The sequence below is a fragment of the Apteryx mantelli genome, chromosome 7 (genome assembly GCF_036417845.1).
Source record: "Apteryx mantelli isolate bAptMan1 chromosome 7, bAptMan1.hap1, whole genome shotgun sequence".
NCBI classification, from domain to species: Eukaryota; Metazoa; Chordata; class Aves; order Apterygiformes; family Apterygidae; genus Apteryx; species Apteryx mantelli.
Genome location: NC_089984.1, coordinates 13,289,410 through 13,315,113, shown reverse-complemented (window position 1 = coordinate 13,315,113; position 25,704 = coordinate 13,289,410). Strand labels below are relative to the sequence as shown.

The window sequence follows — 25,704 nt, the reverse complement described above, 5'->3', positions numbered from 1 at the left end:
TATTTAGTTATGGTATTATAATTTCTAAGTCATTACATTTTTAAGGCAATATCTTATAGTAACACAAAACACATTACTAATGTGTACTAAAATAAGGTTATTTACTTAAAAATGATACATTGGACATAAACTGTGTACAGAACAAAGCAATTCATGGTAAACTCAATAAGGCACCTTTTAAAGCAGATGCTGTACAAAATACATTAGTGTGTTACATTTTTAAAGGAGTATTCTACACTTCTGGCATATAACACACATAAGAGTGTGACCATTCTCCTTGTTCCACCCTTTCATATTTTATTTACATCTTCTCTAGGTTAACTACAATGTTATTCTTCTTGTATACAATATAGTACATTTCATTCTGGGCATGGTACGTCAGAGCACAAATGTCACTACATGATGTGGGCTTCTATAATCGCATTTTAAGATAAAACATTACAAGGCAACAATTACACGAGATTTGTTCAACAAATTAAGAACAATGTGCACTCCACTTCTGCTATACCAGCCAAGGCTAATACACCACGGCTCCATAAAGCACTGTATCATGCAGCATTGTAACCCATTTTTAAACATCACCCCTGTCTGGGATAAAGAGAGCGGGGAACAGATAATGTTTTTGACTTTCTTCAGAGGCACGGTCAGAAGAATGAGGAAGTGCTAAATCATTCTAGTATTCGACAGAATGTAAGCATAACCCCCCTGTAAAAATAACTGCAATAACCAAAGAAGGCTTTTTAACTTACGCTTTTTGCTTTTCGAACATTTTTAGACTGTTAAAATACAGTCTGCGAAGACAGATCAGACGATCTGTATCCAAATGATTCATTCATAGCACATTCAAATGGTCATTTAGATGAAGATCTAAAATTTGACTCTAGACTGCTATGGAGGTAATTTAAAAGATTCATTTTACATTTTATTTAATACTTCAAAATAGACCAATTTAGAAAAACTATCAAAGAAAAAGTGAAGCAGTTTTGGAAAACTGTTAGTTTCCTAAAATTCATAAAGCCTAATACTTCAAAAATGTTTACCTTGAAAGCGAATTGCAAGTTTGTGGCAGCTATATAACTCTCTTGATCAGAATTTTGTGTTCCCGATACCTATTTCTAAAAGGAAAATTCAAAGCGAAGCAAGACAGCAGAATTCACAATATAAGTCTGTATTTTTCTGTAGGAATATCATGTTTCTTGCAGAATTTACAAGTTAATCAGGAACACAAAAAACCCTTTCCTTTCAATGAATGTAAGTCAGTATTATATCAGTGATTCAAATTATTTTCCAACTAAGGGAAATCAAACAGAGCAGGTTAAATAAAAAACAAACAAAACTCCATATGTGACTGCTTAAGAGCTTCCAAGGCACAGTTCTTTATACTTCCAAAATAAATGCTACATGCTTTATCCAAAAAAAAAAAAAAAAAAAAAAAAAAAAAAAAAAAAAAAAAAATCATTTGCCAGGGTTGCTTGAGAGATTTTTTGGATGACAAATGCTTAAAATAGTTTTGACCAAGAAAATGAAAGAATCACACAACAATAAAATAATTCTAGCCCCTCTCCCCCAAAGGCTTATGAATTCTACAGTATTGCATGAAGCAACAACTCTGCTTAAGTACAGAGTATGCTTAATTAATTTATAATTAATGGACTGGCTTAGAGCAAAGTTTTTTTCCAAATGATTACTGAAGTATCAGTATATACATACTGACATTACACATACACATAGGCTCCAAATTGTGAATTACTTTGTATGGAACGTGGATATCTGCTCAAGTGCTTTATGCAGCCAGGTCCTTTAGCAGTTAGATTTTTTGGAATATTAAGGAAAGAAGTAATATTAAGCACCCAGCAGCTCCTGGTCAAGTCAATGAAAACTGCATGTGAATCCTATGTTTGAGTATGAACCTAGTAATTGAAGTGCTGAAAAGTGAAGGTTTAGCTTAAGCCTAAAAGACTTTTTTCTCACAAACATCACAGATCTTCTTTACAGCAGTCAGCTTACTTCTTCTGTTAAAGTGAATGTGTAAATCAATTCAGGTCTTAAGATGTCTACCAAAGATCACCATCCTATTGCCTTGCAAATGCCTAAACAATAGAGGAGAAAAATACATGAATAATTAAAAACCATGGAAATTCACACTTCCCTTGTTTTATTTATACTACCGTCAATGACTTCCTGAAGACTTGAGAAAAATTAGCAGAAAAAACAAAAAATCAAAATGTCAAACAAATTTAGAGCTAATAATGCTGTAGCAATTTTTGACAGAAATAAAAAGTATTCTAAATAGGAATGGATTAAATTAAATATGCCTCCATGCTCTGAAAGTATAAGTTACCAGGCTACCTACATAAACATTTCTCCTTCTTATTGACAAAAATTCTAAAGAAGAAAAAAAGCTTATCCCTTACTTTTTTTTTTTGGCTCATATCAAATATTTTCCAACTACCTGTGCAAAAATTACATGTAAAGACATGATTAACAATTTCGATCTCATACATTTCTTGGCAATGGACAGAAAAACCCTCTTTTAAAAAGCCCTTTATCATAAGAATTGTGGCACAATATCATTTATCACTTGCTGTTTGAAAATAAGTTAAAATCATAGTTGAAACACCTATGAACTGTTCAGCCAGAACACATATTAATACTTAAAGGCATTACTGAACAAAAGTAATGACTTTATTAAAAAAAAAAAGTCCCTTGAAATAGCTAGTTTTCTATAAAATATGTAGCACTGTTAAATAAAGTCTGTACATCACAATAGAAAATAAAAATACTGCAATCTTTTGCCTGACCATTTACATTATGTGAACTACAGAATTAAAAAGAAAAAACCCATATGTTAGGACATTGTAGTTGTTCACAAATCACATTAGTTCTGCATTACTTTGTTTTCTATCAGTTGTATTTTCAAGGGAAATTTAAACACATATCAAAACAATCTCCATGTACATATTTTAAGACAACAAATAATCTGACATAAATCAATCTGAAGTTTTAACATTTTTCATCGATTTTAATATTATTCCTTTTTTCTTCAAATCTCAACTATGGCGTGTGTGTGCACATGTATCTAATCGTACATAGGACTAGATTTTTTTTTAATAAAGCACAAAACACACTGTATAAATAACTTCCCTTTTTAAAGTTATCTAGAACAAGGTTTACAGTACAAAGTTATAGGCACTTAAATTATCAAATAGGTTTAATGGTTCCAATACTGTGTTCATTCTTCAGACGATTCACGCATTTGAAGTTTCAACGTGAGTTACGGTACTATTTTCTGACTTCAAACCAGAAGTGGCAAAGGAGTTGTATATCACTAAGCCTGCCTTACAGCAACCTCAGGGAGGGGTTCTGGCTTTTTAATCAGCTTGTCCGGATCAGTGAGGAAAAGGAAGGAAATAGTTTCCTGTGCATGCCAAAATAGTTGACACAATAGGACCAAATTTTGCAACTATATTAATTTATTGCATCTTCATGAAATATCTTTCAATGCCATTCTTCCCAGACGTGGCTAACTCGAATTAAAAATAATAACTGATTTACCTTTTCCACAAATCTTGGATTTTATAACTGTCCTCTAAGCAGCCCACAGATGTGACCTTCTGCATTTATATCAGGGCAACCCAGCTCAGTCTTCTGCACACCGTGGATCCTATCTTCAATAGTTCACATACTCAGTTCTCCAGGTATTGACCTTTACTGTATTCTCTAATCTTCTATGCCCAGCCTGCGCTTCTTGCTTTCCCCCTTTTGCATCTGTAAATTAGACTTCTTCTTAAGCCTTTCAAAACTGATCTTCTGCCTGGTTTTGTCAACTGGTGAGAAAGTATGTTCCTACGGCTAATTCCCTCCTGTATGGAAAAAGTTCAGAGCATGACAGGTACCTACAGGTAAGTCCAAATAAAGTGGAAAGGCAAAACAGAACATCACTGGTCTCTCTGTTAAGATATGAAGTATTACACAGCAAAAATGCTGGTTGCATGTGGCATTATGAAAAATATGCCAGATTTTATAGCTGTGCAATTATGGAGCCCACTAGACTGTTAGCAAGATGGCCAAGGCAGTTTGTACCTCTAAGAGATATTGTTTCAAGCTCTTTAGAGACTCAGGTAGGCATTGGTTTATAACTGGTTCACATTTTTGCAGTTCTCTTTGCAACCAAAACAGGGATAGAAATAAAATTAAAACTGAGATTTTGGAGGATAACTTAATGGCAAGGAATAAATTCTGCAGCAAATTCTGTGATTGCGAAGTCACAAAATACTCGGAGCCCTGACCATAGAAATTTGTTCATTTAAATCGTTTCTTATCTATCCCAAATGGCAGCAAAATAATCCTGGCACACACATAAAGGCATAAGGAACTGTTAAACTGAGCAGTATCACAAACATATCCATAACCTACAGGCTGTTTCACAAAAACTTGGTATGAATTGACTAGGTTTTATCAGGTAGAAGGCAAAAAAAGCTTATATTCTCCATCTCTGCTGAATCCATTTAGCTTGTTAGGCTTTCACAGAAAGCACTGTAATCTGAACATTCAATTCAGTATCCAGAGTTTTACTGGAGACTCACTAAGTATGACTGAAGTCTCAATGCAGCTCAAACAAAAATGAAACGTGTATTTTAACAAGGCTGTCCATATACGTAGCATGTAGTGTACAGAGGCTCTCAGCATCACAGTCTATGAAGTACTGAAAGATTTAATTAGCAGCCTGTAGAAGTGTGGTGAGGAAAAAAACTGAATCTCAGTTGCTTCCTCTTCCCACTTAGATATCACCCATGTTTGAGTGAAAAGTTCTAGGAGTCCAGCTTTGCTCCCCAATGTCAGTTTACTATGTCAAATCTTTACATCTTGTGATTCCACCATCTTGGCAAGTGTCTTCTTGATCCTCAAGGCAGTAAGTCTTGAGGCAGGATTATGGGCCCAGCATTCAGACATTAATTTCAATATTGCTCTTAAACACTGAAAAGCAAAAAAACAAAGAACAACATTGTAACAACTAACAATCCTAAGCGGCGTATAGTTTTAGTTCACTACCATGTCCAAATTACAGAACTAAGTCCAAAGGTGAAACTCTTAATTTTTCTGCAAAATTACTGTTAAAAACCATTATAAACAGATCAATTAAAAAACTGACAAGCCCCTTCTTTCTCTCCCCTCCATCTCCTAGTATTGGAGTACCTAGAACTAACTGAATTGTGCCTTTAGTTACACAAAGATGCATTGCCACAATTTGTTGCTACAACTCGAGAACGGAGGTACATCAGAATGGTAGCAAAAAGGAAAAAAAAATCCACATATGGCAGAAAAATTGTAGAACACTTTCTCACCAAAAAGGAAGGAAGATGTGACCAAAGTTCTCTCAATAGTCAAGAAACAACATAGGAAAAAAAATAAATAAATCAAGAGTTCAAGGATTTGGGGCAGAAAAGGTATGACATATCTACCTTGCTATGTGAAACAGTTAAGTCTTATTACTGAGTTTAAGCAGTGTCCCTTTAAAAACACATTCATACTTAATATTTTTGTTATATCACAGCATAAATAATGTTGTTTCACAAAAGGAGGATTATTTGGGAACATACTGGGGGGGGGAGGGGGATAAATAAATAAATAAAGGGAAATAAGCCTAGCAGAATAACATGGCATACCACACCACATCACAAAAAAAAAAGTGTTCCAGGGTCAACAGATATACTGCACTCCAGGTATACTGTCCAAAATAAGGATAATGAAACAAAACAGAATGTAAACCTTTATGCAAAATTCTTTTGAACAGGTGGTTACTGACCAATGGATATTGGTCCAACAAAAGAACCCCAAAAACCAAAAACAACAACAACAAAAAAAGCAACGGCTGCTGAAAGATCCTGGCTACTTTCCTAAGGATCTACAAACACAAAGAAATCACTATACATTCCATAAAATGCCTCATGCAGCAAAACGCTATATATATTAGGATTAATAAAACTAATAACAACTGCATTCTAAGTTTTAGCGCCAATAAAACCCTAAAAAAATACTCTATTATCTAATGACATGATCCCATTTACAGCAGTAGTCATACACTTGGACACTGCTTAAGAGTGTCTACCTCTCCGATCACTCAAAACATACATTAAAAAAATACGATATTTTGAGCTGATCTCAAACACATCTTTCTTTCATTATTACTGTGAGGTTTCAAAATATTGGACTGTCTGAATGTGTTCCCTGTTTTATAATGCTTTGATGTTTCTAAACTGAAACATCCTTCCCATATTAATGAACGAGCTGAACTCATTTTTCCTCTCAGCATACTTACTTCATCGCTATTCCATCTATTGGATACCACTGGGCGTAGGCGTTTGACACACACCACTTCTCTCATATCCTCATAGGATGGATCATTTGGCACCATGTCATAGTATGGCAACTGATACTCTTCAACAATACCTGGAGATAATTGTGAAAGATCAAGCATCATAAAAAAAGAACAGATCTATATATCTGCTCTCAGATTTCCTTAGCTAGGAGCAGAAATTAACTCAATTTTCCCACTGTACCAAGTCAAACCCATCACACTGTGATAAAAACCTAAAATTTCAATGCAACAATCAGTTACAAATGGTTATGAATATTAAGTCTAAAAGCTACATCAGTGCCTTGCAGTTCCTTTGACTTTGATACGGAAAGCAGAATTTGGTATCCTCTAACTTACTTCTAATCCAAATCTGTGTTCTGTCCACGGACTGCTACTACTACTTCTAAAGAAGGCAAGCCTGTTGATAGCGGGATTAAAATTTGTTACATTATTTCCTGGAGAAGTAAGTATTGTTAACTCTGGACATGGGCCTGGCAGATTTTAAACAGAATATTTAAAAGTTTACCTCCTGTGACACAGCGCCGAGCCATTTCCCAGATGATCAGCCCAAAACTGTAGATGTCAGCCATGATGTATGGTTGGAAATGATTTTTATTTAGGCTTTCATCTAGGACTTCTGGAGCCATGTAACGTTTTGTTCCCACTCTAGTGTTCAAGGGAACATCAACTTCGTTTGTATCACTATATGCAAATATTAAGAAGTCAGTGGATTGTGGAATTTTACAAAACATGGTATGAAATAGTGCATGATGCAATCACTACACTGCAAAGCCCTCATTTACAAATTAAATTTCTCTTTCTTATATTTCCCTTTCAATACTACACTTACTATACATCATACCTCCTAGAAAAAGACTATGTAGAGAAATGATTGTGAATATTACACTTGACAGTTTACTAATCCTATTACAAGGCAAAGAAAAACACGTATGAATAAGCTGAATTAAAAAACACTATAAAGATGAGTATGTTTGGCAACAACTCTTTCAGGCTCTATTGTAGCAATAGGCAACTCTGGTTCTTTTGAAATTAAAAAAACCAAGAAAACCAAACCAAAACAGAAAAACCACCCACACTTAAAATGTATTCAGTAATACTATTATAAGTATTCTTTTTGCAATTAAGCTTCAATTTCTTTGATGCTGCTCACATTTTCTATGAGACAGAATTTACAATGAAATTACATGCTAGCGAATGAAAAAAGCACAGTTTTGAATGATGAACATCAATTAGTCTCCTCTTACTTTCCTCTATAAAGTTTTGAATTACTACTTCTACTTCCCACAAGAACAGAACTCTTTCCTTCTCTGCTTGACAACCTTGAAGAGCAACCTTGATATTTACTAGCATTCAAAGAATGAAGTGCATTTCACTTTCAAAACAGAAAAAGCCTGATGCATGCAACCAACTGAGTTTGCATCCCTTTTCAGCTGGACATCTAGCAACTTACAAAAAATATACATATATACACACACATACTTTTTTTAAAAAAATGTGTTAATCATATTTATGTTATATATATAAAATGTACATTTTTCTATTACAGATGTTTTTGTCCATTTACCTGTTAAACTTGACTGCAAGGCCTAGGTCAGCAATACAGCAGGTTCCATTTTTCTTTATCAAGATGTTTTTACTCTTCAGGTCCCTGTGTGCAATAGCAGGCTTGCCTTGTGTCCCATAAATTTCTGTGTGTAGATGGCAGAGACCACATGCAGCAGAATAGGCCAGTTTGAGGAGAGCCCTGTTGTCTAGTGTAGTGCATTTCAAAAAATCATACAATGATCCATTTTCATGATAATCTGTAATCAAGTAAAGCTGGGTCCAGGAGCCAGTGCCCTTAATGTCTGCAGCTATAAAACCTATCAAACATATAGCCAAAGTTAGAATGTATTTGCACATAAATTCTTAATGCAACAGATTTGGTATAAATTCTTAAAGTTATATTCTCTCAGACAGTATCAAAAGGTATCTCTTCCCCTTATGAAAACCAGTAACGTAAAAGCTCGTAACTCAACCATACATGAGGTTGTCATTCCAGTCTTCTAGCAAAGAGATGGCAGACACACATTTCCAACCAAGAAAAGCAAGATTCTACCCTTTGTATAACATTTATTAGTATGCAATATTCCATGAAAGAAGCCATATTCCCCTCAAAACATTCATTAAGAACTCCTGCTCCTTCACCCTGAAACAAGCCCTTCAGTACTCAGACACCGGACTCCTTCCTTACCCAGGATGTTTTCATGACGCATTAAAACGGTTTGGTAAATTTCTGTTTCTCGGAACCAGCTGGCTTCTTCTGTGGTGAAAAACACTTTGACTGCAACTTTTTCACCCCTCCATTTGCCCATCCACACCTCACCATATCGTCCTTTCCCAACTTGCCTCACCATCTGAATTTGTTTGGCAATAGTGCGCTGAACCTACAGGGGGAAAAAAAGGGGGAGTGGGGACAACAGAAAATTCAGCAACTAATCTCAGATACCTGGGCAAGCTGCCTGTCAGACAAAACCTGGATTGCTTTGAGAGTGCTCCTATTCGAAAAGTTTGTTTTAGAGCATTTTCCTGCTATTCCCATTTCAAACTCATTATTGCTGCTTCCAGGGGAGAATTGTATTAAAAACCCAAAAGATTAAATCAGCTTGACCTCTGACCTAAATCAGATTGCATTCTGTTGCATTCTATTTGTTTCTAATTTATATATATTTACAGTCATCTGTCTCATTGGTTAATCTTTTACTCATATAATCTTAATACTCATATTAAGAGTATTTATATGAGATTATATGAGTATTACATGGAATGTTTAATCAAAAAATGTGAACAACTCGGCACAAAGTGCAAATTTATGAATAGTGGAAAAGAAAAGAAAAGATCTTTGAATTTGCTCAACTGGATACTTGTATTATCCATCATTGTATTTTTATCTTAATGTCTGTAGGATCTAGTTTTTCCTCTATATTTAGCTGAAGCCAGATTTCTGAACAAAGAATCTATTTTTGCACTTGATTTTAATTAATTATCTGAAGATGGATTTCTGTACATTTTTAGTTTGTACATTATCTTTCACAGTAATTGCCTATAAAAACAATCTACATACAGTATAGATAAACTGCTTTGTTCTAGGCATTAGATACAAAACCAAACTTTGCATTTGATGCAGAGAAGTTCAGTGAAGAAAATTTTAGTTCACGTTTTACCAACAACGGTAGTCCCGATCCACTGCCAGAACTCTGTGACTGGTCAATAAGGTCTTTTAATGACTCCCCAGCTGGAATAAATGCTTCATCTTGTTCCAGGTCACGATTATAACAGCGTCTCTTTGCCACCCATTTACAATAATGCCTGCAAAAGAGAAGAGGAGGTAAGTTGAGCTCCAAAATACTTTTTTTCGAAATATGTAACGAACTGCACTAGAAGAAAAGCTATTTAAATGCACAAGTTTTCTTAAAAATCTAGTTTTTAATGTATTTTTTTTTCAGAAATTTAATTTAAGTCATTTTTAATATAAAGCAGTTGTTATAATTCATGTAGAGATGCATCAATTTATGAGTCAAGTGGATAAACAGCATTTTTAATACTCAACTCACAGCCCAGTGTTACATGCTTAAAGGCACCACTGGTTTTTGTTTAAACAAGACGACTAAACCTTGAACCGTGGCAGTTGAGGCTGACACATGCTCATTTCTGCTGAGGCTGCTAGAATGATGATAACCTCCAGCAGAGGACTGGAGCAGACAGAAACAGGTACAGTCTTTTAAACTGCACCAGTATGAATTGCCATAGCTCAGCTGGAAGCATTCTTAATGCAGATCAACTGTTAGTTTTAAACATAGCAGAAAAAAGAAAAGTTAGAAAACATATTCTTGTTGTTAAAGGTTTACAAAAGCATTATGAAAAGGTAAGCCTCAGAAATGGGGCAAATATAAATAACAGGAGAGATTTAAAGATCGAAATATGCAAAAACAGAAAAACCACGCATGCCTTAAGATACTCCTGCTTACTGGATGCTATACCATCAAAATTATACACAGTTTAGAAAACTGGAAATAGTTATTTGCAGCTAGAATAAAAAATCAAGTTCACTGAAATTCTATGCTTTGAGAATTTCATCATTTTCACCTAACACAACAAACCAATATCCATGGAGATGTGAAATGAAATTACGATGGTTTCAACTTCAATCTATTAGAAATACGTATGACTGAGTACTTTTATGAAGTAACTATTCTGTTTATATTCATTTGGGAAACAAACTGAATTAACAATAAAAGAAGTGCTTTCCTTACTTGTAACAAAAGCAGCTAAATAAGATGATCATGACAATTATGCAGACTGCCATAGAAATCAACACTGCCATCCAACGAATGCTGCCATCAAAAAGTCCATCTGTTAAAAAAAACAAAACCCAAAAAACTAAAGTATTGTCTATTAATCAAACATCTAGCGTAAACATAATTTAGGTATGACATTTTCATATACTGTTTATTTTGGGATTGCATAGTAACTACATAAACACATTTCCACAAAATGTGACAATTCTACAGATCTTCCCAGACTGTAAACCTTGCCAGAAAATGGTAAAGAAAAAAAAAGTTATTTTAAACCTTTGAAGCACTGCATTTTGTTTTCTCTATTAACATCACCAATACTGTGTATGGATGTACATATGTATGTATGCATAACTGATGAAAGTAAACTAGAACTTATTTTAATGGTAGCAGGGAAGACCTATAGAGAACATTACTCTGAACTTCCTGCTATCATTTCATTATTTATAACATTGCTGATAAATCAACCCAACAGGTAAGAAAGTTTCTGTGCTGGTAGATAATAAAATGCAATGTAATTTCACTAATAAAAAAAAGTAATATCAAAAACAATCTTTTTGATATGAGGGACTGGCCTAAGAGGAAAAAGAATACTGTGAGTGACTGGTAGAGGAAAAGCTTAACTTGTAAGTGACAGAAAAGGAGAACTGGAAATGCAGAAGACTGAAAAGTATTTGTAAAGATTAAATAAAGTAAGTGGGTATTTAGTATGAAGTTTAGTACAGAGCTTCACACCAAAATGAGATAGTAAGGAAAGAAAAGATCGGTTTACACTTTCTCCTTATTTTCATCAGTTGATCAGGAATGACAGAACCCAAAAAGCATTAGTGGCAGCATGAACATTTAGGAGTTGTTTAGCTGTTTACCTGTACTATCAAGTGGTGGTAATGTTGGTTGTAAATCCTGATTGCAGAAGTCAGTCCGACAGCACTCAATTGTCCGACGCAGCTGTGCTTTTGGTGAATCCTACAGACAGAAAATAGAACAAACATTCAGATTCTGAAGTTATCAGCTAGGAAGGGGACTGGAGATGGTATTGATACAACACAGAGACAAATGTTTAGGTAATTTTCTTTAAAAAGCAATTCAGCCTCACTGTTGAATGTATGAGACGTATCTTCACAAGTATAAGCCAATCTTTGGGCTGCAAGCATTTTATGTTCTCACTTCTCACGTAACTTTTTTACTTTGTGCACAGAAATAGGCAGTTCCTACTTAAGCAGCTACTTCATATTTTGCAAAATTTTTAAGCACGGCCAAAAGCAGCTTACTATATGTTATACAAATACTGCTCTTAGGACAGCAATGCCCATCCCTTTAGAAGCTTTTCTACAGCATTCACCATAAAAATAGTTTGCTTCAAAAACATCTTCAGAACAATATATAAAGGAGGAGAGGCATGAAAATTAGTTTAAGGGTGAGCAAAGACACTAATATAAATACAAGAATCAAAACGATTTCAGAAGGTCATCATGACCCCTCTGCTATGATTTGCAGTAGCACTAGATATTCACAACTGCACCTGAAGTCAACAGTGCTTCCAACATGCAGTGCTACTGACAGCTACATTATACGGAAAACTCAAGTCCTAAAGACTTAAAATTGAGCATCAAAAATAGTGATAACATTTTTGGAGGGTGGGGGGCAAGTAGCACATAACTGGTGGCTACCTCTAAGTTTTGTTTAATGAACAGTGTGACAAAGGAAAGAGCAAAATCTAGTCTTCCACCAAGGCAATATTCAGTTGCCCAGCTAGCACCAGATCCCTGTCTTCTAATCAATCCCTTGCTTTATTAACCATGTTTTCAATTCTAACCTTTGAAACAGATAAAGGAATTCTAAAGGCGCCAGTCTACTTTATTACACCAGTTTAATTCAAAAGCAAGTTAATTCCATGTAATGATATGGAACTCTTTTGGAAAGGAAAAAAGAATCCTACATCTGACAGTGGAACAGAGACATTTCCTAAATTCTTTGTGCATGTTCATGAAACTTTAATAGAGCTCTTCTGGGATAATCTGTGAACACAACTCCTTTAAATTAGTGCTCACCACTCCAACAAACTAAAGAAAACAAGAAATTTCAACTTAAAACATATAAGATACACAAATCAATTAAATGTACTACAAAGTTGCCTCTTCAACTAAGAAAACAGCTGATAACAGTAAAAGGTTGATGTCCTCTGCGTTGTATCAATTCATCATTGGTTTACAAATACTTGCAGAGAAATGATGAGATGCAACAACCCAGGATTCTATTCCAATCTTTGCTCAAACACCATCAAGAGTCCTTTCTATCACCATCCACTCCTGTCCTATTCTCCTCAGAGCTTTCAGCTCCTTCCCAGTCTAACTGGGACTTTCTGTCTCCGTGTTTAGTTAAATCTAGCTCTTCCCTGCATTGGATCAGTGTCCTCGCACCACTCATCTCTGTGCTCTTACAGGACACTCACTACCAGGGCCCATCTCACTGTCATATACTGCCTTCCAGGCTCCTTGCCCAACATCTGACTCCAAATCCTCCATGCAATTAGTTCCGCTTCCACAGATATTTACAAGGGATGTCAGTACTATGGCAAATGTTTGCTTTTTAAAGCATGTATTTTGGTCAATATTTGAAAGCCTTTATTATAGCTTCTGACCAGAGATCTTCAGCATGCAGATGTTCATTTAGCACTTATGAAAAACTGTATCACTGCAGGATCTTTTTATGAAGACAGAAAATTTCAACAAGTACCACCACTATTTTTAAAGCTGACCTAATATATCACACTCCTAACTTTGCAGGAAATATCTCTAGGTACCTCTTTTTTCTTTCCTCTGAGTATATATTCACATACATATTTAATTTTTGACCCTGAAATTGGCAGAGTGTAGTTAAGTGGAGGTCCAAGTATTTGATTTGTCACCAGCAAGCCATCATTCACTGTGGTGAAGGGCAACATGCAAAACTTTATGATAGCAAGTCATAAGCTATACAAATTTAAACCGTTTATGCAGTTTCCCTAGATAATCTCCACAGAGATCTCCAATTTTAACGATATCTCATTTGTACCTTGCACTGAAAGTCTGAACCTTCATACTTCATGCAGCCAGAAGCAAGCGTAGGTTCTCCATGTTCATCTTCCTCAATGATAGCAAAGCAATGCCCATTTGTTCTGGAATAAACATATCAACTGTGCTTTAACAGTCTGTTTGCTGTTTACTATGCAAGATTAGTTGACCATGAATCCATTAAGAAAACTGGCACTGGTAATATCTAAAACAATTCTTCAATAACACAATAATTACCAAGTTTGATGAGACCAAAAAACACCCACAGTATTTTCAAATAAAATGCTGAGGGGCAAAGTTTTCTCCTAAATATTCCTCTCTTCATTTTTTTTTTTTTTTTAAACAAGCTTTGACAACAACACACACACAGCTGTTGAGAAAAAACAGGGGTGGTGGTAATGGTGGTGGTGGTGAGTGAGCAGAAATCAGACCAAACAGGCTTATTGATCACCATTTTATAGGTTAAAAAATAAAATAAAATAAAAACATCACCACCAAAAACAAAACAAAAAAACCCCCCAACCAACCAATTCAGTCATGTCTGTTCTTGAAACTGCAATGATAAGTGAGGAAGGATAGCTCTGGTACACTAAAACAGGCTACTTCAAACTGCTCAACTACGTTTTTTCCACATAAGCTTTCTCAAATACTCAGCCTTTGGGGGGGGGGGGGGAACAAAGTAAACAAGTTACATTCTTAAAAAAAAAAAAAAAAGGGACTTCAATTTAAATCCTCTTTTATAGTATCTCTTAATACCCTATTATCTCCCAAAATCAATGCTTTGATTTCTGTTGTACATTCAAATGCTGGCAACATTTGGAAGGAATCCTAAACCAATTCCTAATGTTAGGTTTGTGCTTTCAATACCTGTTAAGCTAAGATTTTAAGTAAATCAAAATTATTTCCCACAAAACAGATATTAATTAATAAAAACAAACGGGATTTGTTTGCCAGGAAGACTTTAAGTTAGCATGAAGAAACTCAGATTTAAGAAGCATAATGCAAAAAAATACCCTGCACATGCATCCTTTATGAGTGTTATGAATCCTAACAACAGCTTTATCAACAGAATAATGATCTATAGTTGTCAGTCACTTCAGAGGAAAGTTAAAATTCAAGCCCTACACTGACAGTATACACTAGAGGGCGATAAAAAGCAAAAAATAAAATTCAAGGGCATTTAAAGGCAATACCGGATCATAAGGCAAAAATAAATCTCCAGGTGCAAAATCATGTTCAGAAAATACTACCTGCATGTATATTTAAAAAGAGGGCATCAGTGTTTGTTCCACCTCCTTGGAGTCCACAAAAAGATGCTTTACACACCAAGTGACAGCTATAGAGATGCTCAATACTGCATGTTAAAGTGAAGATTCAAATTACATAAGAAAGTGATAATGTTTTCTATTACGTTCTATTACAAAACTCCCTAAGCACGCATGTAATTAGCGTACAAGTCTCTTGGGAAACTTACACCTATCAAAGTTAAAAACTACCCTTCTCTCCCTAGGTTGAGGGGCTTTTCTTGTCGTTTCCCCCTTTCCTCTCATACCTACAACTAATGAACATGTAATAAGAAAAATTCATACTAAATGGTTACCTGGCACTAAGTAACATTACCTTTTGACTACTAGGTGAAGAAACATTAGGCTAAATGAACACGTAGTATTGTCAGAACGTTTAGATTTGGGTCATTTAATACTCACCCAGTTATAAAATGCTACAGGTTACTTAAAACCTCAATCCTTCAAAGCAGTTGCTGGGGGCAAAATGACTGGTTGTGAACAGTTCTAAGATGTGGTGAGAGTAATATTGTTTACGTATAGTTGATTGCGGATTTTTAGCATTCAGCTTTCCACAGAATTAGTGAGTTTCTAATCAATTATAATCAAATCTCTGATAGAACTTAAGTCAGCATTGTAGATATACTTAACTCTGTAGTGAGCCAAAAAGAGTCTTTTCAAATTCTACTCTGTCCTGTACGCGATACTTACATGCATGTGTTATTAATAGCATCATCTGGACAATGCCCTGAGCAGTAGCATTTAAGAAAGGGTAAGGTGTCCTCTGGAGCGAGTGTTACTCCATTTGCTTGTTTCTTTTGATCAGGATTTGTCTTCATTCCTGTGCCATGAAGCCTGCTGTCTAGATTTTGCCCTGAGCATTGAAAGAACAACGACAACAAATTATTCCTGCATCTCTTTGGTAATTGGTTAAAAACTTTAAAGAAAAAGAAAACAACCAAAAAACCACCAACAGAATAATGATATTAAAGAATAAGAGTGAATTATATAAGGCATAAGAAAACCTTCCACTGGGATTATGGCAGGAATTTTGATTTAATCATTTTATTCTGGAAATAGCTGGCTCAAATACTTTACATTTTTAAAGCAGATCATCCACACACAGTCAATACAAACAGAAAGAGGAAATTTCCCCTTTTTGAGATAGGGCAGTGATCTAAGACCAGTAAGAATTTTCTGAAGAAAGCCTTTTTCACTCATGTGTTTCAAAAACCAAAATGCTGGCCAGCTCTATAACCACAACAGTATAATTCTATGCATGACTGAATATACTTAATACGCAATTTTCTAATTCTCTGGAGTCATTTTTCTGGATTCACAGCCTCATAGAAGAGCTGTAATAACTCCAGAATCTCTTGAGTTTTTTTGATCTCCATCTGCATTAGTACTTCAAAACAGAGCTAAAGTAAATCTTGTTTGCAAATTAAATTTCAGTCAATGACATGAACGTCCACACAAATGAGCTTTCAGAGAATAAAAATAGGGCTAAATAAAGTTCCAAGTAGCCCTTAATTTCTCAGCAGTAAGAAACAGTTGAACATCATTTGTTCTAGATCATATTGTTAAAGTGCTTTTGTGAAAGTCAGCCTTCATAAGAAAAATTCCATCTGTTTTCTTCTTAGGGAAGAACATCCAGAAAAAGAAAAAAAAAATTAGGAACATTAACTGCCTCATTTGGCATACACTCTCTGACCGCTATGTAAGAGACAAGAGTATCTTTGTCCAGTTCCTTCAGCTTTTTCAAACAATTTCACCAACAGAAAATCTCTCTCCACCATATTACAGTGTTCTTGGCTCCTTATGTTCTCACAGGCAGGCAAGCTCAATGAAGCTAGAAGACTTCTGACCAGGCTATCCACTGGAGGGATAAGATTTACAGCAACCCTGTGTGGGATACCCAATATGCAAGATAAGCAACCCCGTGCAATTAGTATTTATGGAAGCTTTTATTGTAATTCAACAAGTAGAGGTACCTCAGTACTTTTCAAAAAGATTTTAATCACACTGAAAACTTCCAATTTATCTGAGAATAAAAAAAATGTTTTGACCAGGAAACTCAGGCTCTCTTTTGACAGGTATCTGTGGCTTTTCATCAAATCCACTAAGCACTACCTGTAGAGTAATGAGAACATTACTCTAATGCCAAACTTTGTTTTAAAGATGCGTAGAAAAAACTTGGTTAAAAACTTGTGCAGATAATACCTGCTATATCATAACACCATGTCATTCAGCCAAATGGGAGATTAAATATTTGTAAAACTTCATCTTATTGTTCTGAGAGGCACACATGCAGATTTCCTATCTGATTAATACAGCGTACTGAGTACATTCTCCTGATTCAGATATTCCCCTGAAAATAAGGACACCATGCCTTTTTCGGACACGGTCAAGAGCACATCCCAAGAAACTACAGCAACCATTTACCTAAACTCTCAAATCACTTAGCCATGTTTTATACAAAGTGTAGTTTTCAAACAGTACACATCAGTAACATCTCAGTGAAATATTTCCTTTAACAATAAGTATAAATTGTCCAGTGCCAGAATAGCACACTGAGTTTATCTATGCAATAATCTTCCCAGTATAACCAAAAGGAATTCTGCATGTATAAAACGGCAACTCCTCCAGTATCTGTTCTTACTCTTTTTCCAGTTTTCTTCCTAACAAAGTCTGAAATGGTATTTTAATACTCTGCTACTTTCACAACATTTTTTTTTTTTTTTAATATTAAGAGATCCTTACCTGCTCAGAAAACAGGTAATTCCACCCCCTATTTTTTACTTAAAAAAAAAAAAAAAAAAAAAAAAAAAAAAAAAAAAAAGCCACTGCCCATGTACAAATGTTAACTGCCATTCTCATTTTGTAGAACTACTAAGGTATCTTTCCTAATTAATTTTACAGATCCCTCTTTATCTTCAGGGACATTCCACGTGTTAAAAGTTTGAACACTTTATGATGTGCATCTCTCAGTCACTCACCCATCTTCCTACCCTGACCATGAAATGCAGTATTTTTTTAATTCATTAGAAAAGAAATCAGGGAACCCTCAGAGCACGGCTTCTCCTAGCTCAGGAGAGAAAGAACAAAATTCTAACCTGCAATTTATAATGGATTCAGACTAACATAATTTAAATAGGTCATCAGCATGGTGACACGATAATCCCTACAGCACTGAAGAACAGTTTTCTACTGTTGAATTTCTTTCTCACTGCCAGCGCTAACATGCCATTTAAAAATTTTATGTCAGTCCAGGACCTTTTTCCTAAACTAACATTCTTCCTAAACTAACATTGCAGCATGACTACAGGTATGCTAACCTTCTACAATAAAAATGAGATGAAATGCATTTTTCCTCTTAATATTCACTATTATGAATTGTATAACAAGATTTATGAGGTATACCCAATAAAATCCATGCTAACATGGATAAATAACAATATTTTCATAGAACCTTTTGTACACTTTCTACAAGCAAAGATTTTTATTCAAAGCAAAAACGGACAACCACCTCATTACCTTTGTAACGTGAATGAGAAACAATACTCTATGGTAGCCTGTTTCCATCTTACAGGTAGTATTTATGAGTTGCACAAAAACAAATCACTCTACTCTTGCATTATCACTTTCTAAGACTACAAAAAACCCCTCCTATTAAACAGGAAAGATAATTGAGTATTCGGGGGGGAGGACTGGGGAAGAAGAGAAAGGAAAATACTGAGATTGTTTAGGTTCACTTCAGTAGAAAGTTTTAGATAGCCTATATCCAGACACTACCCCTAACGGCTTTTTGCATCCTTTACTGTAGTACTACAATTCAACATCAGCATTTCAAGTAGGTATGGGGAAAGGAATTGCATGTGGAAAATAACTTGACCCACACTAACCTGAGATGGTAGGGGACAGATCAAGACCCAAGTGTGTGTGGGGGGGGTGTCACAGGATTTTTCACTGCCGTTTTTCCTGGTTAAAAGCTATTGGGAAGATGACTGAAGGTGAATGAAGGATGTGCCAAAATGACGCTCTTCCTCAAGAACCACACGGCCTTGCTCTATCAATGCTCAGACTATCCCGCAGCCATAGCACTCCACCTCTCAAACACTCACACTGCTTTATCTTCCTTCGGATATGAGGACAGAGAAGCGGAGGAGCCCTTCCTAGGGGTCTAGCGACACTGTACTACTGCGAGGACGTAATTAATGGCTTCCCTGTCACGTTCGGTTGTCAGCTCGATGGTGGAGCAAAGAAACACTCATACACTCTGCACACACAGATAAGGCGGCATTAAAATGGATTTCTGTTTAAGACTAAACAAGTAAAAATTAAAAGTTAAGGAACAATTACTGCCAATACATCATACACAGCCTTTGATCAAAGACATCAATTATTCAGAGAATCATTTCCTCCAATCATTAAACAAAAAAGTTAACTGATTAATTGATTTTAAAGAAGCACAGTAAAAACCCCACTAAAAACATAAGTCTACTTGAAAGCATAGCTTCAAATGCAAATATTAATATAGATAATCTTTTAAAAAGGTATTCTGCATGACAACAAAGTGATATTAACCACTGAAAACTGAGCAAACTCAGTTGCTGCTCAACAATTCCTTTGCCAGGATTCATATGTAATTTGATTAGGTCTTCTGATTTACGAAGAGATTTGTGTACACCATAAAAAACAACTCTACTAAGAACTGCAGAGATGCAAAGGGCAATAAGTGAAATAAGACAAACACAAAAGCCAAATTATGCCTACAATTTCATACTTAACTGCATTCCCTCCACCTCTACAAACAAATGCTAGAACTAGTAGCCTGCAACATTTCAAATTATTGATGGCTTTCTGAATTCACAATGGTAATAGTTTTCCTCTGATCTCTTTAACGAAATATTTCAAACAAAATCATTTTTACTCCAGAATAAATTATCCTTAAAAAGGGTTTATCTTAGCACAATGACAGTACTGTTAAGCATTTCTTTGTAGCAATTCTGGTCCAAGCTTGTAAAATCCAGTAAATTCTGTATTTTAATCAACAAGAATCTTTCTCCGATTCTCATTTCTTTCCTCCCAGTAGAAGAACTTCGCCCACCTTTTGCTGGTGCTAAAGCTGTTCACACTGGCTAGCTGATGCTTCGAGCTTGCCATCACTGACATGCTGGCTTCTTTCTATAAGAGATGAACCAAGCCTCTTGCTGTTAGGTAGGCCTTCTTTATGAAAAATAAATGACTTGCAATTTTTACCTGGTAGTAGTTTTAAACTACTTTTTCTAGCTTTAGGATGCAGATACTACAAATCATCCACTACCACAAGGAACTGTCACCTTTCTGCCTATCACAAGCTTTCACAATGATTTAGCAGGTAGTGCTATATAAATTACACCTTAGTAGAACTGATACAGCTTGATTAATATTTCAGTACTTAAAAAAAAAAAAAAATTAAAAACCCAAATCCAACCAAAACACTTTTATGAGTGTGAAGAAAATATCTTAAATGCTTTTCTGAGCTCCGCATCTGGCAGTTTTGCCATAACTCTAAGTAGTGCATTTTGATATATCAAGCCTGTGATCTCCACAGGCCAGGCACATTACAGGTAGTTCAGTCTAGCAGAACTGGTTCCTAAAAATCACAGCAAGTTCCCAGACTATTTGTTTAAAAACCTCTCTGCCACCCGCCAGCTTTCCCAGGAGCTACACCATACCGTTCAATCCTGACAGGTAGCTCTCGGCTTCCCTCCCTTCCCAGCCCAGCAATCCCCAGCCTCTAGTCCTACCTTCCTTCCTAGAAAAGGTATTTCTGACAAATGTTATTCTGTTCTTATGTGTCAAATATAAAAACCACAGACAGAAAGATTTTATGTATACTTAAAAATATATATATATACACACACACCTGTATTCTGATTTAAATTAAATGTACTTTTGAAGAATAAAGTTACTTGAAACAAAAGTTGAAATTACAACACAGACTTACATAACCTTTCTATAATCCATTAAAATAACTTTGATCAGATAAGTATTTGACAATGCATGTTTGCTGCTGACGTTTTGAAAAAGATGCAGCAGTTGGGAAGTGACTGGTAAACAGAACTATAAAGTCCTTCAGCAGCAAATCAGCTTCTGAGAACTCCAAGTTCCTTCTGCAGATTCTGGAAGCAATTTTCTTTATTTCAGACTAGTTTACATGTTTGAATTCAGTTTATATGATTAAACTCACTATTTCACTTGAAATTCAGAAAGTGCACAGAAGTTAAAGCAGAACTCTTTCAATAACAAATCTCTGAACAAAATTAAGTATGAGATAGCGAGCTCAAGTTTCAATGGACAATTTTATCAATGCACTAACAGACAATACTGTGTTCAGTAAGTCTGTTTTAAAAACAAAAAAAATTTAATAAACTTTTCGTATTTATTGAATGAAATTAATACTGTTTTAATAAGCTAATCAAAAAATTAAAATACTGGTTTTCTGCAGTGTATTGGAAGAACACGCAAAATCTTGATGAGCCACATATCTAATATTACATCATATAGTAAACTGACAGAAATGAATTGCAAAGTTTAGGAGGCTAAGCATATATTAGACTATTTGACTGTTCTGTTACATGTATTGGTTATTTATGGTTATCAGTGGGACTTTTTTTTTTTAAGTTAAAGAAAAAGCATAAAATTTACAGATTCAAAAGATTTTGAAAAAAGATTTAAAGTTAAGGCTTTTTTTTGTTAATTTAGACTTTAAGGCACATTAAGCCATTCTGAACAAAAGGCAACGCTGTGAAAAGAATCTTCATTTTGCTTTTTAATCCAGGTAACAAAATGCTGCAAGGGAATTTGTGTTTGTACAAAATACTTAGGGGAAGCAAAATACACGTCTTTTTGGGACAGGGAAAAGGAAATAGAAAATATTGCAGGGTCTTTCCTAAACTCAACTTCTGCACTGTGAAATTACAGTTAAAGAAATGGACCTGTACTTCTAATAGTCTTATGCAGGACACATTTTTGTGCAAAAAGGACGTATGTTCTGAACAATCACATCAATGATTTTCTATTTGGGTTTCTGTGCTTTAAAGCAGCACTGCATTACACAAAGAACGAACTCTATCCTGAAATAACGCTGGTTCTTTGAACTAAAAATCTGCAATAATGGTAAGACAGAAGCACGTTTTGTGTACTTATTCACAAATGATGGTGATAAACTCTTGCCTTAGGTGAGCAAAAGCAGGTGTGTGAAGATGTAAAGTCTGTCATAAATGCAGAGGAAGTCACAGGACTAAGGCCTTGCACAAAGAAGAAGGAAATACAAAAGTGTTTTTCAAAAGGTTGCTATAAATTTAGTCATTTGTTACCCACATCCATTTTCTATCATTTCTCAAGTCATAGAAACCAGAACAGTGTCACCACAATCTAGAAAGAAGATACATTCCAAACGGTAACCATTCCGTATCCCTGCTCCTTGTCCCGATGTGTGAAACACCAGCTATCCATCAGCAATTTCACAGAGCTGTCTGTTTTCTACTGTAGCTTCAGGAATATTTTCACATTATCAACAGGTGCAGCCACATGCTTTAAAAAAGTTCTATGTGAAGGAACATATAAATATAGTGCACATATATGTGCACACATATGGACAAGTTTGGTATAAATTTTTCCTTTGGGTTTTGGTAAGCTCTGAAGATCCCAACAATTTAAAGAAGCCTCCAGAAGAACGGAGCAAGCAAACCATTAACCATCGCTGAAAGCATGAACACTGCATGTTTCTACTTTCTCTGTTTCACTTCCTCTTTCTGAAGTCCCACAAGTTCTCAATTCCTTATAATGTGTGTTCTCCACCTCTACTACTTCCTGCATATACCAATGCATTTCTGTAACATCTTGCATTTTTCTTTCCTGCTGATACTATTCTGACCTTTCACTTTAGATTTCCTCCTTCCTATGAAAATTCCAAATACTTGATTTAACTATCAGCTTTGTTCTTGTCATCCGATTCTTGTATCGGGGGGTGAAATTAGAGAGACTTGACTGTTTTTCTACTCACCACCCCTAGAAACCAAACATACATCACATGATTGAAGACAAGCCCTTAGGCAAGTTGCATCAAAGAAACAACAATATTTCAGTTAGCTCAACTTTCCCATGGTTTTCAGAACTTGCTCAGTATTGATTTGAAAGTCAGGAATATTCCTAAAAAAGTCAGTTTCTTCTTCAGAAGCTGACTTTTTTTTTTAAAACAGGATATTTAAACTTAATTTAGCTATATTATTTATAAGAAAGTATTGAAGCATTAGTAATAAATGTGATCATGGAAGGAGTTAATGTAATTTAATTCTAAGTCACTATAAGACCTGTATATTTTTATTATTATTTCTATTTGTATTCCATTGTGTAATGAAAGACTATGTATTTTCTAATCACGATTGTTTGGCAGAATCTTTTTAGAACAGTGAAGCTTCTGGCTCACAAGCGAGAGATTAGATAAATTTTCAGAAGATTTAGAAAACATCTCCCTGTCTTCTGTCCAAAAGATTTAAATAAATTTGTTCCTTCAGCTGCTATTGCATTTGAGCAAAATGCTGAATATTGACTGATTCAAATGGATAATGCTGATTTCAGTATAAAGAATGAAAAATATAATCTCAAGCCTCTTCAAGGAAAGAAGCTGGTAGCTTCTGCAAGAAGCAGCAGAACTGCTTGAGTACTAGTGGAACAAGGTCTACTGCAGATTGCTATGTTTAAGAATGATCTACAGTGGAAGAGACCTCTAAAAGTCACCTAGTACTACCACCTGGCCAAAGCAGGGCCAACTTTTAAGTTAGATCAGGTTGTTCAGAGTCACATCCAGTGAAGTTCTGAATATCTCTAAGGATGGATATTGCACACTCTCTGGACAACCTGTTCTAATGCCTGACCACCTTCACTGTGAAAAAATTCTTCCTAATATCTCAGGAAAGTTTCTTTTATTTCTGTTTGTGCCTATTATCAATCTTATCACCTCAGAGCTGTATTTTAAAACTACTATGAACTTGAACTATACTCAAACTATGCTATTTCTACCTAAGTAGATAAATAGCTATTTCTTGCTAATTACAAATTGCAGGTCCACAATGGGATCAGGAACTAGGATTGATAATTTCCCTCTCCCAACTAACTGGTTGCCCAGAGAGGTTGTGGAGTCTCCTTCTCTGGAGATATTCAAAACCCGCCTGGACAGGATCCTGTGCAATGTGCTCTAGGTGGCCCTGCTTGAGCAGGAGGGTTGGACTCAGATGATCTCCAGAGGTCCCTTCCAACCTCAACCATTCCGTGATTCTGTAATGTAATTAAGATGGAAGACTGCTGGATTTAGGCTTTTCTGTTTTGTTGCCTTCAATCTTGAAACCTTTGCTACAATGGCTAAGCTTCAATTCAAGACCCATGCTTCTCCCCGCCCCTGAAACACACACACACACACACACACACACAAAATGCTTGAAGCAAATACCTAGAAGTTAGCAGATACTATTTTGAGCCCCCACAGGCTAAAGAGATGAAAGTACTGAAATTACTGAGCAATCACACATCACTACTTCTTACTTCTCCAGGTGTTTTTGGGCAAAAGTGTCTACAATTTTGAAGGCTGTAAACTCAAAGATACAGAAGTCTTAACGCATGCTTGTGGAGCCTACTGTACTGAACTGCACAGGAAACTCAAAAGGGAGAGTGGCAGTTTTAAGTACCTTGAACAAACTTCAGTTCTGCATGGAACCAGAGAAAGGACTTTTCTTATGTAAAAGTTTAGCTGCAAGTACATGTGTGGGATGGTACTGGAAGAAGCTTAAGGCTATACCTCCCTGGATCGTGGCACAAAATATTTAATGCAAATCTCAAGTGCAGATAACTGGGTTCTTCTCAGACACCTTTAGTGTCAACAACCCCTAAAAGTTGGGATCAGCATGGGCAGCATAAGAGATTATCAATAAATATAAATGATCTTTCAAATTAAATTTGGAAAAGATTCAGGTTATTTTTAATGGTATGATAATAGTATTTTTAATGGTCTGGTGATCTCTGCAAGCCCTTTCTCCCCACAGCTGAATCAGTTCCCAGATGCAACTTGCCACTTGGCTACCTGAGGATAAGCACCAGAACAAGAAAAGAGGTAGGATCAAGTGTCTTTGAAGGGGCAGGCCCATTACATCTTTGACACAAGACTACTCATAAAATCAGTTTTCAAGGTACTTATTAAGTGTGAAGGTGCAAGCAGAGTCCCACTAGAGATTGCTCTGCCAATTCCTTCAGTCTAAGATTGCAGGTACCTACACTCAAGAAACAGAACAGGAAAACTGCTTTTTGGGTACTTACGAGGTTTCCTCCTCTATCCATTTTAACAAATTCATTGAATGTCATTGTTCAAATACCTCAAAGAATATCTCAAAATAAAATCAAGCACTAAGCAGTAGCTGATATATACATGAAAAGAATATGAAACTTTTTATACGCAGTGTATTAAAATGGCAGTAGCAAACTAGTCTTCTGTTTTCCTTGAACCATGTAGAAAGCTCTGTGTACTCAGCTCAACCCATGTGAGAGGTACACAGCAGGGAGAACAGGAAGTCTTATACAGAGATAACTTATGGATATACATTGTTGACAGAGCACTA

General features: G+C 35.5%; 1 protein-coding gene across 3 annotated transcripts in view; it reads right to left on the bottom strand.

Moving 5' to 3' along the window:
- Nucleotides 1–84: 84 nt before the first annotated feature.
- BMPR1A (bone morphogenetic protein receptor type 1A) overlaps nucleotides 85–25,704 on the bottom strand; it is a 48,673-nt gene continuing 23,053 nt past the window's right edge. Inside the window, exons 3-13 of one of the 3 annotated variants that reach the window (XR_001295282.2) lie at nucleotides 15,761–15,923; nucleotides 13,768–13,870; nucleotides 11,580–11,679; nucleotides 10,672–10,771; nucleotides 9,583–9,727; nucleotides 8,613–8,805; nucleotides 7,944–8,241; nucleotides 6,885–7,060; nucleotides 6,320–6,450; nucleotides 3,556–4,977; nucleotides 85–2,090 (exon numbers count right to left, since the gene is read on the bottom strand). Coding sequence is in view for 1 of the 3 variants with exons in the window: in XM_013961489.2 (XP_013816943.1) it covers nucleotides 4,852–4,977; nucleotides 6,320–6,450; nucleotides 6,885–7,060; nucleotides 7,944–8,241; nucleotides 8,613–8,805; nucleotides 9,583–9,727; nucleotides 10,672–10,771; nucleotides 11,580–11,679; nucleotides 13,768–13,870; nucleotides 15,761–15,923 (1,535 nt within the window). In the remaining 2 variants the exon portion in view is untranslated. Of the gene's footprint in view, nucleotides 4,978–6,319; nucleotides 6,451–6,884; nucleotides 7,061–7,943; nucleotides 8,242–8,612; nucleotides 8,806–9,582; nucleotides 9,728–10,671; nucleotides 10,772–11,579; nucleotides 11,680–13,767; nucleotides 13,871–15,760; nucleotides 15,924–25,704 lie in introns of all 3 variants that reach the window. The other 2 variants (XR_001295283.2, XM_013961489.2) reach the window with 2 other exon arrangements.